The sequence below is a fragment of the Danaus plexippus genome (assembly GCF_018135715.1).
Source record: "Danaus plexippus chromosome 13 unlocalized genomic scaffold, MEX_DaPlex mxdp_15, whole genome shotgun sequence".
Classification (NCBI taxonomy): domain Eukaryota; kingdom Metazoa; phylum Arthropoda; class Insecta; order Lepidoptera; family Nymphalidae; genus Danaus; species Danaus plexippus.
The window spans coordinates 1239968-1254469 of NW_026869849.1; the positions used below are offsets into that span (position 1 = coordinate 1239968).

Genomic DNA, 14502 nt, shown 5'->3' on the forward strand with positions numbered 1-14502 from the left:
ATCTCTCCACTGGATCAACTGTAAGCTTAAGTTAGAAAATCTATAGTACACGTATTTTTCCATTATATAGAGATATAGACAAGTAAAATTACGATCGTGTTATCTATAACGTTCATTTGATAAATTATTTTAATACAAATACGATACTCACTATAGATAAGTATAGAAATGTTAGGAAGTACGATATTTACGGTCGCAGGTAGGTCATAAATAAAGACTATCGGAAATTGAATAATATACAAAAATATTATTTACGCTATTGATTAATAATGTGTATTCTAAGTATATTATTTTTTAATAGGCACGGTATCAATAATTATGAGACATTATTACCTTTTTTGATAATATTGCAAATATTTTGTTTATTATTGTCTGGAAATAAGCTCTAAAATCCCGTGGGACACAATTAGAAATATTTTAGGGAACCCATTCCTTGTTCGTCTCTTCGTTTAATATATCAAATCTATCACTTCAGCCAGTAAAATGTGTGTTCAATATTTTGTTAGAAATAAAAATTACAATATCATCGGTTAGGATATATTTGAAAATTATTTTAGAAACATGTATAACTAGCTTTTTATTAAAGCTATAAGACTGGTTATAGATCAATAAGTTACCTTTCTTACAAATATCTATATTCTATTAATTGAACGAGCTTCGGATCTCAAGAGATTTGCTGCATGTTATGCTGATTTTTATATAAAAAGAAACAAAAATCTTAAAAAAAAATGTTTATATTAAAAACATACAAAACGTCTTTTGCTCTTTTTATTTCGCATCATATAAAAAAACTAAAAATAAAATGAACATCACTGAACCATCGAAATAAATACAAACACACAAAATAATTAAATACGAAATTAAATTAGACTTACGAAAATTAAAGCTCTGGTCTCACTATAAAGTTTAAAATAAATACTTTAACTAGACGCTTCCTAGCTAATACTACACATAACACTCGAATAAATATCTTTTTTACATTTGTTTCTGCTTACATTAACCATTTAAATCAATCTAATCATATTTTTGACTAAATTCAGTACACTTATTTTTAACTCAATAATTTATATAATACTATGAAACGTCTTTAAGGCTCTCACTTTCATATTATTTCATAATTTTTTTTTCCACAATTCGTGTTTTATGAATGAACAACTAAAAACTATGAATGACTGAGTATGTAATGTCTTGTGGTTGGGGTCATTAACCCATCCTTCATATCGTAACACGCAATTCAATAATTATGCTCTACTTCTATGCGCCCTTTTGGTTTTGTGTCCATGTTTAGATTTTTTTCTCTTTTCGTGTCTCACATTTCTGTAAAACAAACGCAACATTTTAATTAAAACTCAAGTGACCTAGAATGATGAGTGGACTATTATTTTTATTAGTGTAATATTGTATAGTTCATTACAGTTAGTTCAAAGAGAATATTGTATTAAATCTGTATTAAGTTGGTAACAACATAATCTAATCATTAATATTTGTTCAATGGTATCATTTTAAGGATTAATTAATTGAGAGTGGATAAGTACACATATAAATATCGCTTACCTCTTAGGAACACATGTGATAATTCTGACCATGTTCTTAGGGCATCCAATTTTATTCATAATTTCTCGTTTCGTTCGATATTCTTCAACACTCGTTAATGGGGGATCCATTATATTTGAAATCACTTCACGATTCACATTACCACCACCCGTATTAGTTACGAGTGACTTTTTCCCGATCGTACTAAAGGGCATACTAGTTGCATTTTCTATGTACAATGCGATCACAATTACTGTGACGGATATTAAAAATACGGACTTCATTCTGTGGTTCTGTTGAGCGACTGACGAGACAAAGTTTGCGAGTATACTTTTATATGCTGCGTGATTCATTGACAGATTTGGCTTACACATTTTTCCCTATTAAATAGTTATAGACCTATAGGCTTTACGCAATATATTTGACATTTTACCTGAATTATATCGGGAATAGAATTCTTATTGTATATCATATTAAGTCTATTTACTAAAAATATTAAATATAACTATGAATTTCGTTTTCTTAAAAATTTTAATAAATAAATGTAAAGAATATTAATACTGCAAGGAATTTTAAATGTATTCTTAATTTAATAAAGTAAAAGTATTAATAAAACAAGAAAGGACACATATAACTATATTTGAATAGTAAAAATCTATGAAAACGTCTAAAGTGTGTTCTAGCTCTGGTTGGGTTGGTATCGAGGTGAACTGCGGCGCTGTGAGTGGATGCGGGTGAGAAAGCTTGGAGTACAGTCCAACGAGGAAGCAGGAGGCCGGACTGGAGACGGGCCAGTCCTTCCATTCAACCAGTAGGTCGTCATTTCACCTTTGCCCTGGATAATAACATATTTTAACCAATTTAAACAAATACTGTTCAATAAAATACAAAAGAGATTTTTTAAGGTTGCTCTATTCAGTGAATTTAATAAAAAAAAAATAATGAAATATTTTTAATACTTTCGTAGTTATAATATCATGATGATTTAATTAAAATTATTAAATCATGTTACGCAACGTATCATGATACACGTGAAGACCATTTTTACGGGAAATCCGTTAAATGCAAATCGTGTGACATCATGGGACTGTGAATGCGTGGATAATACTGAATCACTAGGTTAAGAAACAAAAAAAAATGATTAAATAACTATGTCAGACCGTTTAAAAGAGGTCTCATTGGTATACTAAATAGAAAGTTCAAGGTTTTGTTGAATTTCATTAGATAGGCAGATAGATTAGAGTTAGTATGGAATGAAAGAGTACAAGTAAAAAATAACGGGAATTACCAAACGGCGCGTTAAGTTTGTGCCGCTGGGACGGGATTCCCAGTTGCTTAAGCCATGTTACAACTTTATATTGTGTTTATGTAATATTTATGTTGTTAAAATAATGTCGTGATGGATGAACGAATTGAAACTTTTTTTGATCTCATATATATATATATATATATATATGAGATGAAAAAAAGTTTATATATATATATATATATATATATATATATACAGAGTATAAATAAAACACAAATATATATATATATATATATGTGTGTGTGTGTTTTATTTGTGCTCTTTATTGTCAAAATATATAATTTGTATTTAATTTGAAATAGTAATAAAAATCTGCCGTAAAACCTTTTTATTTAATACTGTTCTTGAGATTATTTTTAAATTGTCAAACTTTCTTTTGAGTTAATTATACGTAATGTCTACTTAGTTAAGTATAAGCATTTAAATGTCTTAATACTAAAAACAAATTAAATTGACTAAAAAATTTTGGGCGAAAACTTTTTTTATGTAAACATTGAAATAGTGAAGCATAGTTTGTATTTAACTCGAAAGATAAGATAATGCTTGAACGTTTGAGTCTTACCAAGATGTTAGAAGCTATTTTTGTATATTATAATTTATATTTGACTTTTTGATAAACATGTCATATAAAAGTGTCGACATAAAGGAGTAAAAGAGCTTGCTTAACAACATAAACTGTAAATCCGTTGGAATTGAGCTATGAGTGGAAAAAAGACATTAAAATAAATGAAGATATGTAGCAATAAATATATTGCAACGAAAAAATATTACAATATTGGTAATTAAATACATTTAGTCACTGACGGGTGAGTGGAATAATTAAAAATTTTATAAAAAAATTGTCTAACAACGATATTAATACGTGATTCACATCTCAATTGAAGCGTTTTGAATAACGGATGACTAATGCAGCATCTCATTGAATTATTATAACATTGTTTACGTAATATTGTTATAGTTACATATTATCTTATTATATTGAGTGTGGTCAGTGCCAGGCATATTTTTTATTATTATATATTTTTCATTAAGAATTTAAATTTAAAAGATGCATGGAAGTTTTAAAAGATAAATATAGTTATGTAACCAATTACTAATAGACCAAGGTTTAACTTATATTTTTACACTGTTAGGTAAATTGTTTTATAAATATGCATCTGATATTGTATTATCAGTGTAGGAAATAACGAGTCTTGAAATCGAGAGTTGAAGTAATGTTATAATATGATATGAAGAATAAATATTTTATATGGACATGCAAATTTCCATCAAAAAGAACCTTTTGTCTATATTACCTTCACGTCAACAACTCCTCTAGGTGTCGTGATGAAGAGTCCAGTTTTGTCCAACGCCAACTTAACGTCTTCTGATATTTGAATTTTCATCGCTATAAAATATGCTCATTTATAATTTACAAACCAAATACTCAATAGGCTGTAGTAAGGTTAATGCCGAGAACATGTTTCGTGATATTGAGTTATAAAGACATAATTATCTTTAGTGGTCTATGTGGTTGTAACCTAATTTAGTGTATGGTTTGGATTTGATGTAAGCATATATTAAAAAAAAAGTCTTTGCATAGCTATAGTAAATAGTTGGCTGGTAACTTTTCTGTCGTAAGTATAACACGTAATTTTAGATGACGCGTCTTTTTCCCATTCGCTGTTTATATATGCAAATCGTTGTGGAAGTAAAAACTTACGATGTACATAATTATTTTAAACCGATAACGTAACATAATTTTTCCTTCCTTGTATTTGAATTAGAATAGAATAGCTTCATTTTAAACCAACAAATTTTTTAATCTATTCCACTAGTGACCTAAGTTAGGTCATATTGTTGATGTATGTATTGTTGATGTATGTAGGTATGTATGTATGTAAATAAGCACATTATTTTAAAGAACCTTATCTTTTGGTCACTTCAATTGATATTTTATAAAAATATTTAAATAGTTTTTTGCTTTTACGAAATATTTTTTTGAGGATGATATTTTTTTTTTAATAGAATATTAAGAACTTAAAAAGGGACTAGACTTTTTTTCAACTATAAAGGTTTTGCTTAATAATGGTATTTGGTATGGTAATGGTATTTTAAATAATGTTAACTGAGATTTTGAATAAATATTGAATAAATATGGAATATATTTATTCAAAATTTGTATATTTTTTCAAACAAAAAGAAAGTTAGATTATTGTGATTTGTATGAGTTAGTACGAAAAGCTTAGATGCCTTAAACTTGCCTTATATTAATTTATATCTTGAAGAATATGAATTCTGATAGTGAGTATATTTCTTACTTGATGAATGATTTTTAATCGACAGGGCCAAAAGTAGAGTTGGGTTATAAAAGTGTATCCTTGTACGTTTGTTCACAAAAATTTTGTGCCATCATGTGACAGACTACAGCTTGTTGGTATAGACCCAAAAATACAATTCGATAGAATATTGGCGGTTTCTTAGTGCAAGTGAATTTATGTTAAATGTTAAATATAATTTACCAATCTGTTTTTAATCATATATTTAATTAAAACTCACGCTCCCCTGTGCTTTCCATTCTACTGGCGGTGTTGATAGTGTCACCGAAGAGACAGTAACGTGGCATTTTGCTGCCAACGATCCCAGCTACACAAGGACCCGTGTGGATACCGCTCCGCATACAAAGAGCCTGAAAGTTTAGAATAATGAAAATTTTACATAGAATAATGATGTGCCTGATATTTAATCTTTAGTATGAAGATGTGAGTTTCACTTCAAGGCCTATACACTTAAAACCACTCGAAGATTCCGTTCTAATGTTTGAGGTTGATAATGACAAACAGAGAATATTTTTATGTGTTCATGTTAACCTGATTAGAATTTCTTTACAGTGTTTTCAAGCAAAATCCTTTAAATCGCGATACATTATCATAAATGCGGAAGAAAAGTAAGTAAAGCTAACACGGATTCGAATATTAAGACAAAGTCATTTGTAATTTATTATTATAAATAGCATAAAGCAAAACAGGGATTCATGCAAGCGCAAGCAAAGACACTGAGACGAATATTACCTAGTACCTGATCGGGCCGGTGAGGGAGACGACAGATAGAGGTCGCCTCAAGCAGTTCCAAAGCCATGCTGGCGATCTCTGTTGCATGTTTGTTACCTGTATAAAATTTGTGTATTAAATTGCTGAAAAAGTTATCAGAAGGTCGTGTCAATATAGAATGATTTTAATTCTACTTGAAACGATCATTAAAAATGATTTACTGTATAAACAGATATAATAATTTTAAAGTTTAAAAGCATCGGAACTGTAAATGTTAAAATATTTGCATCTACGATTGGTGAATATTTCATATATTTTAATTAATAATAAAGTTTAATAATTTCGTGTGACTTTTCTTTACACAATACAAATCCGTCTACTGAATTTCTCTATATAAATTTCCTTCATGCGGGCTGCCGTTATAAAATATTGTTCTGTCATACAAAATCATCAAGTAACTATTGTATGTATGATTTATAGATCGAAATAAATTTCCAATTCGTTATATGAATCATTCGATTTAAAAACAATTTTGTTTTGTATACATGCATCGTAACAACGAAAATAATTACCGTTCCTGACGGGAAGTCCTGACGCTACCATGTAGGAGTCACCAATTGTTTCTATTTTGTAAACATCGTAGCACTCGATGCGTTCATCGAACAGTTTGTACACGGAGTTCAAAAAGCTTATAACCTTCATAACAAATAATAATATTATGCAAGTAAAATTTAAGTTTAATATTAAATCGTTTAAAACAATATTGACGCAGAAGTAAAATCAGCGTAACCTACCATCCATCCATCGAGCTAACAGTGGTGGGTGGGTAACAAAGTTGTGTTAAATTACACATAGTTCTGATGAGACGAAGCAGTTGAAAGCTAATATCTATTTTCCTTCATATTAATGTTGCATTTTGTAATGTTTTTTTATAAACTTAAATTTAATCCCAATATTAAAAAGATGATTTCAAACGTTAATTTTATTGAAATAAAGGGGTTTAGTTCAGCATAAAAATAGGTATGCCGTTATTATTGTATATCGGCTAAAGGAGAATGAATTATAAGATCTACGTATATATCCTAGAAGTCTTATAACGGAGAAAAACGGCCCTAAATTAATTTCTTTTACATTGTACCTTCTACAGTTGTCTTTCTTTCAATACCTGAGTTCTCGTTTTAATGGGTCTGCTGCTCAGCTGTTTTAAGCCTCTTAAGTGTGTCTATTATTACGATACTATCATTATTAATTTCAAACTTTGAATGCCAACTGAAATTTAATCGACGTGACGTGACGTAACTTGTCATTCATGACGTATACGACTATGTCACGTATTAAGTGGCAAATTGCTTTACAATTGGTAAATTGAAATCTCAGTGACATAAGGCATAAATTGTCGTTATTATAGCTTACTCATGTGATTTGCTGGCTTTAAACAACTGACGGACAAAATGGTTATAATATCGGCAGTTCCTAAATATTCTTAAATTTTTACTATCTTTGCATTTTTTTATTCTTTTTAAATCAGGAATTAATGTTGACATTAAAAAATATATAATTGTAATCGGTAATGTTTATTTAAAAAAACATAGATTCAAGTCTCGGAACAGATATTGTGTCTAAAATAAAAGAAGAGGATTAAATTTTTTGTTCTGTTTCTAGTTTTCCATAAGAAAAAAATAATAGTAAATATTTTAAATGAAATGAATTGTGTCTGTGGTAAATATTTATACTATTATTGTTACGGAGCCACATATCGGTTCGACAGCGTAATTATTGTTTGCACAACAGAACGGTTTTCATGATTATTATGATTTAGTGTCAAAAGCATACCGTCGAAGCGAGTGTCATCAAACAACAAGTTGAATAGCAAATCGTAACCTTTTAGACCAGAGTAATAACTAATTGCAGAAACTAATGGCTCAGTTTTTGTCATAAATTAGAGATAATAGTTTTATGCAGAAGTATGTATACTTACTAATAATGGATACAAAATATATATGTCCGTATGTGATGTAAAGGGTATTTATATAAAAATGTATTTCTAAGTATATTTCCACATAAGCAGACAAACCGTCTTTACCTGGTAGGGTGTAGACACGGCAGCGATAGCTGTGAAGCCAACTATGTCACTGAAGTACACGGTCACTGACGCGAAGAATTCAGCGGGCACCTACGTTCATATGTATAGATAGCGTTAGTTATAATAAAAAACAAAGTTAAATAGTATCTTAAATTCGACTAGTTTTGATTGCGTCCGTAAAGAGGTCTCGATTTCATTGTGCTTATTCAGTGTACTTTGCTCGAATGAGCGATTTATAAGATATTCACACAAACTAACAAACTTGATTGAGTAATATAGAAGACGTATTAGCTACATAATAAACTTGGATCAAACAAGTGAATGAAACTCGGATGCTCTAAATATATATATATGTAGGATGGTTTAGTCTCACTAACATCCTATGTCACATAAGGATGGAGTGCATATATATATTTATACCTTCCCTAGTATTATAATCATACGTATATTATTAAAAAAGAACTAAAGGCTAAAGTTAAAGGGAGTAATAAATTTCTGTGTTCGAAGATGTTTACTATTTGTTTGAAAATTTCATTGTTTGGACTTTAGAAATATTAAATAAATAACAACAATGAACAGTCATAACATGTTTTTAGACAAAAATATTCTGCGATGTTTTGTTTCTACCATAATAGCTTTGACGTAGAATTAAACATGTTTTTAATAATTTCAATATTAAACCACTTTAACCATTAAATATAAAAAAATATGTATTAAAGTAATAGTACCTAATGCGAAATATTAATTATATATCTTCCAACCCTCTTCAATTTGTTAGAGAAAGCTTGCAAAGTGAGAACTCATTTCGTTTCCAACTAAATATAAAACTCTGAAAAAATTACTTCATTCCCAACCTAAGTTTCGGGAAGTCATAAAATATTATGATTCAATTACACGGTATTGAAAAATGTCTGACCACATTTTTTTATAATTGAAGACACTGCTATGACAATAAACTTTCTTCACGACAAATTCGTCTGTATTCGTCTATATAATTATGTGTTTATCGATGTTAAAAGCACAAATTTCATTGAAAGGACAAAAAAGGTCATTATAGGATTATAGTAAACCTGTTGCGTTTGCTTCAGCTGTTTGGCAACGCTGGCTGGCAGCATTTGGTAAAGCAGAGAATCACTCAATTCCTTTTCATATTCCAATTCCCTTGCTTTCTCTGACAGGTTGCGGGCGTATATCTAAAACATAGAAATGATATTAAAATATTTCTTCGAGGCTTATGTTTACCAAACCATAGTTATTTATTATATGTGACATATATATTTTTTTAAATGAAGTAATTGAATAATATATATTTTTTTATGAACTAATATTGAGTCACGCTTGGAAAAATCTCAGTTAAGTTCTCGAATCGTGTTTGATTTAATCCGATAATTGTCAAAAAATTTGAAAATAATTTTTTTTAATATAAGGAATTTTCATAATTGGAATATTAGTTGTGTTTAATTAAATTTCTTTAAACTTGCTTACATCCTATATGACTATCAATAGTGATCACAAGTATGACATATAATATCTGGGAACCGAGTCGAGTCCTGTATGTTATTTAAAGTAAATTATGTTGAGAAATATTCTTGGCTTTGTCTTGTGTCAGATTGGTTTATACGATGTGTCGATGTTGCATCATTTTATTTCATTGTATAGAAACACAAATAAAATGACGTTTTTTAAAAATTAAATACAATTCGATAAGCGAATCGAACCCGAAACATCCCGTAGAAAAAAATTCATGAAAATCGGTGCGTAGAATAATGTTGGTATGATTCACGTGTAGCTATTATAAAAGTGTCCCCAATAGCCTTTGGCCAGTAGTGCTACGGCAGAGCTCGTAAGATGAGGTCAATATTACTAGTCATTTTGTGTCTCGCGATCATATTGAACGCAAGTTGCATGTCGCTTCGGTTGTATAATGACCGGGTTCTGAAAGACGGGCATGAAACGAATTCGTTGTACAGTGAGGTGTCAAGAACTAAACGCTCCGCCATAAAATCGGGACTTTGTCCTTCAGGGACTATCAGGAAGGGAGTAATTTGTGTTGAGATGGTTGGTAATTTAATATTTTTGGTACTTTTAATAATCTATTGTACATTTCTTATAATTTTCGAGTATTAGTTTGCGAGTACCTATAGTTTAGACAGTTAAACATAATATTAATGTTAAAATCTTTGATATCACAAAAAATAAATATTTTTTTTTAATTTCAGAAAAAAAAGCGATTCAGTTGAAGTTTATAGAAGCCAAAAGTCTGGGATATCTTCGGCGATCAGCATGTTGGATTCCATAAAGCATTCCTTATACAAAGACTGTTATGTATTGTCTATTTATTGTAATTTTACACAGTCAAGTTATAAGCTCTCTATATATTTTTAAAAATATAGTAGTAAATAACTTTTAATTAATTTTATATAAATACATTGTTTTAGTGAAAATGGACGTGCATCTAGTATTTTTTGTAAACTTCTACAAATAACTAAAAGACTTAATAAATTTAATTATTATTATTTTATTTATTGCTTATCTTTAAGTTGTTTTTTTTATGAATTGTTTTAATATTTAAAAGGTTGTGAAATAAAATTTATTCATAGAGTTTCTGTATTATTTCTTAAGTATGTCATATTTTTTTGTGATCGACGTAGCTTTCATGAACAATAAGCATTCTTAATTTAAAAATATGTACATTAAACTACTACTCCTACTTTTTTTATTCTACCTGATCGCAACAAATAGAAAAAGTAGCGTTGAATTTTTAATAACATATAAGTGTAATATGTGTATCTGAAGTGAATTAATAAAAATTAAATAATTTAAGTCAAGTCAAAAAGTCAAAAGTCATCGTATAGTCTATTTCGAAATTAAACTCTCGATCTCTTAAAATGAAAATAACATTAACACTTTAATGTCCGTTTCAAAGTTAGAGTGAATATTTATAAAAATACACTACATAGTTTTTGGATAGAGCAACAATAAATTTGTTTCTATAATAGTGAAAATAATCTATGGCAACACTTAAAAGTTTAAACTTCATCCCATAATTTTGTAATAGCATGTTCTTAAATAGTTCAATTAATTATTATTTAGGCACAAAAATTCGGAAAAGTTTTTATATTTGGTACTTTTTGGAATCATTTACCGACTTTGTAAAATTTTGGAAACATTGCTAATCATAGCATATTGTTCTTTTACAAACCAAAAAGCATGAGTTGTGTGTTGCTATTTTAATTATTTATAATTTTGATGATAGAATTATGTTTCAAGTTAAATAAGAAAATTATAAAATTTTTTCATCATCACTTTGTCCTTTTCACTAAGTTAAATTGCACTTCCTTTTTATGTTCAAATATTTTTTTTAATATCGTTATCACAATAATTGGAGCTTAACTGCGTTGATATAATTTTAATAGAAACCCGTTTTTAGTCAGCCTCATTGTTTTACTTTAGGGCATTATAAATGGAAAAACTATGAATAATTCCGTCGGATTGTAATTATTCTCTCTCATACAGTTATTCGTACTCAAAGTTACGAATGCAATTGTGCTTGTTCATAGAATTTTTATTTTGTAATATTCGCTGTGCATGGTTTTTCTCGGAATTATAAACTGATAAAGTTATACAGATTACGTATATTGCATCTCGATCGAGACCTTGCTTGTCTGAGATAATGAACTCAAATGAGGTCAAGGATTAATTCTGGTGAGACATCGTACCTTTATTACCCCGGATAGAGACATGAGTACAACTTTTTGGATAGGACTGGGGAATGCTTGTTTTTAAGGAAATCTTTTAATGTCATTGCCTTAACGGACTTGATCAAAAAGACCCGGGATCTGTATATTCTTCGGTAGCGTGTAGATTAAGGTGGCCTGGCTCGTATTTAGTATATATGACTTTACAGGACTCATAGTTGTAAGGTCAAAAGAAAATGTAAGGCTGTCTTCAGGTTCTGCATTGTCATAAAGACGTGTGCTTCAAAGTTGGGTTTGGTTTAAAAGACCTATTTCAACTATTTTATACTTTTTTCAACATGCACTCTTATTGAGATCAGCAGGAGAATAAAGATTCTCGGGGATGATATGGACAACGAAGGACGAATTTAGAGTAATTTTGAGGATGGGGCTAAATTAACGTTAACGAGACAGGGTTACCGAGTATAGCAAGGCGTTACTTGACATTAGAACCCCTGCTTTTATCATACGAAGAACATGTTCGTCCCCACATGGAGTAATGGGCTCACTTCTCATTCACTGCTCCGCAGTCAAAACTTCTTCAGCTTGACTCCACACAACGTCAACAAGTTGGTATTCTCAACGATCCTATGTGTTTTGAGGTCTGTTCTATGGGGAATCTTCTGAAATATCATTTGATATAGCTACTTCACAATTTTACCATCTTACTCACCGTAGTAGGGTAGCATGGTATTCACATCACCTATATGCCTTTCCAGGCCGGCAATGTGTTTTTACACCGTCTATGTCAAAAAAGTCCATGGGCAATTGTGACCACTCATTCTCAGATGGATCGTCTGCTCGTTTGCCATCTTTGGCACATTAAAAAAAATCCAGTGATGTGATAATGTATTAAAGATATATTTCAAGTTTTGTTCTTATTAATAGCAGACGAGTTTCACTCAGTATTATCCAGTTGGTAACCTGATGCCCACCCAAAGACCCTCTGGGTATGATTAAATGTAAATAAAATAAATAAGTAGTCGATCATTTTTGGAAAATATATTAAACGTAAATTATGAATAATAATAATAAATACCTTAATACAATCAAATAAAAAAATAATATATGTACGTATCTGTAACGTTAAAGTTAAAGATATATTACATCCTACTAATGTGTAATTACAGCATGCACACAATAAAGTGACGATTTTCCTCCTTTACTTGACACGTTACGTTGAAATTAAAAAAAAAAGTTTTCATTTAGTTAAGACGCACACTAATTATTATCATAAGTGCAATGTTAATTAATAAACGCTCCAAATATTTAGTGTCTAAAAATTTTATTTGTATTAGCTTAATTCTGGAACTGTCAAAGACATTGATAAAATATTATATATCAGAACATCGGTTTTATCCAAGCCATGTTCTGCGATAGGGAATTGTTAATTGGAAAATATGTTGAGCAGTTTCCTTATACAGTAATTATTCACTGCAATACAATTACGTATATTTAATGTTACGTTTACTATTGAGCACGTGGGTGTTATTTATAGTTCGTGATATTCACCGTGCTGGTATTCCCTCGTAATCATACGTTGAATAAGAAAATGATATCGGATCTCGATCGAGATGTTGCGTGTCCGTGACATTGAACTTAAATGAAGATCTGGGTTAAGTGAATAAATTAACTTTTGGGACGTAGTTTTCGTCCTTGTAGTGAAGTTTCAATATCCGTATCCGTCAGTATGTACTAGTGTCCGTCAATGACGTGGTCAATTTCGCGAACTGTGACTCTGAATGTAAGTATGTAAGTTGTTTTCATCATTGGTTTTTACTAAAAACATTTCTAAATGCATTATAATTTAAATATTTTCTAATATCCTAATTTTAGTCATTGCGAGTTTAGTTATTAATAAGATTGTGCCTGTGTGTGTAGCATAAAAAAGCCCATTTAATAGTTTAGATTTGATGTGATAACGTTACAATCACGGAAACACACATATATAATTTACCTGTATAGTATTGACGGCATTCCTCACCAATGCTATAATGATAGGTGAGACAACGCACACTAGCACCAATATACCACCACATATAGCCTCACTGCGGCGAGCTTCTCGGAGACTTTCATTGACGCCCTCACTGGAAACATTTGCATTAGTTAGTGTATTAACATAATATATGAATTGAGTTGTTTGTGTACTATAATGCTATAGGGATATATTTTCAGTAGTCGTACCTTAGATTCCTAATGGTGACTCTTATTTTATATTATTGTGACACACAGTATATAAATTATATATACCGTATACAAAATAGTTGGACTATATGCATATTATCATTTAAATTTTCTTTTCTATTTATTTCTTTTAACTCGTTATTTATTTTAAATAATGTACAGTAAAATTATTACGAAGAAAACTAAATTACGATAAGAATACCTTAAAGGAATATTGATGTTGATCTGAGGATTGAAAATCTTTAATCTGATTTATGATAACGATGTAATACTTTAATTCTATTACTACAGATATGATAAAATATATTACCGTATGTATTCTCTTAATTGCTTCTGAACAGCTCTTAATTTTCCGAGCAAAGTCGCGGTTTGGTCGAAGTATTCTATTGCCTCGCCGACACTACCAGCGTGGGGCTTGTTATCAACAATTCGTTGATTCCTGAGAAAAACAAATTTGTCCTTATAATAAACTTAAGAAATACAAAAACTCTTGAAGTCAAATTGTAATAGCACGCCATAATTGATTAATAACGTGATTTTAATATCGTTTTGTTGATTACTTTAGTTTTTGACAAAATTCCTTTGCATGGTCTGTTAGGTTTAACTATTTTTATCTTAAAATAAGAA

The 14502-nt window shown here is 29.8% G+C and overlaps 2 protein-coding genes across 2 annotated transcripts in view; both read right to left on the bottom strand.

Moving 5' to 3' along the window:
- Positions 1–746: 746 nt before the first annotated feature.
- LOC116770308 (uncharacterized) lies at positions 747–1904 on the bottom strand. Its single transcript, XM_032661728.2, has 2 exons — positions 1555–1904; positions 747–1317 (listed from the first exon to the last, which is right to left on the bottom strand). Exons 1-2 carry the CDS (start codon positions 1884–1886, stop codon positions 1242–1244), a joined length of 408 nt encoding a protein of 135 aa, XP_032517619.2. The 5' UTR covers positions 1887–1904; the 3' UTR covers positions 747–1241.
- Positions 1905–2197: 293 nt separating this feature from the next.
- LOC116770432 (uncharacterized) overlaps positions 2198–14502 on the bottom strand; it is a 31504-nt gene continuing 19199 nt past the window's right edge. Inside the window, exons 8-16 of the mRNA XM_032661903.2 lie at positions 14186–14314; positions 13649–13778; positions 9025–9147; positions 7955–8044; positions 6444–6567; positions 5900–5988; positions 5381–5510; positions 4138–4229; positions 2198–2368 (exon numbers count right to left, since the gene is read on the bottom strand). Of these exons, the coding sequence (XP_032517794.1) occupies positions 2213–2368; positions 4138–4229; positions 5381–5510; positions 5900–5988; positions 6444–6567; positions 7955–8044; positions 9025–9147; positions 13649–13778; positions 14186–14314 (1063 nt within the window). The 3' untranslated portion in view covers positions 2198–2212. The remainder of the gene's footprint in view (positions 2369–4137; positions 4230–5380; positions 5511–5899; positions 5989–6443; positions 6568–7954; positions 8045–9024; positions 9148–13648; positions 13779–14185; positions 14315–14502) is intronic.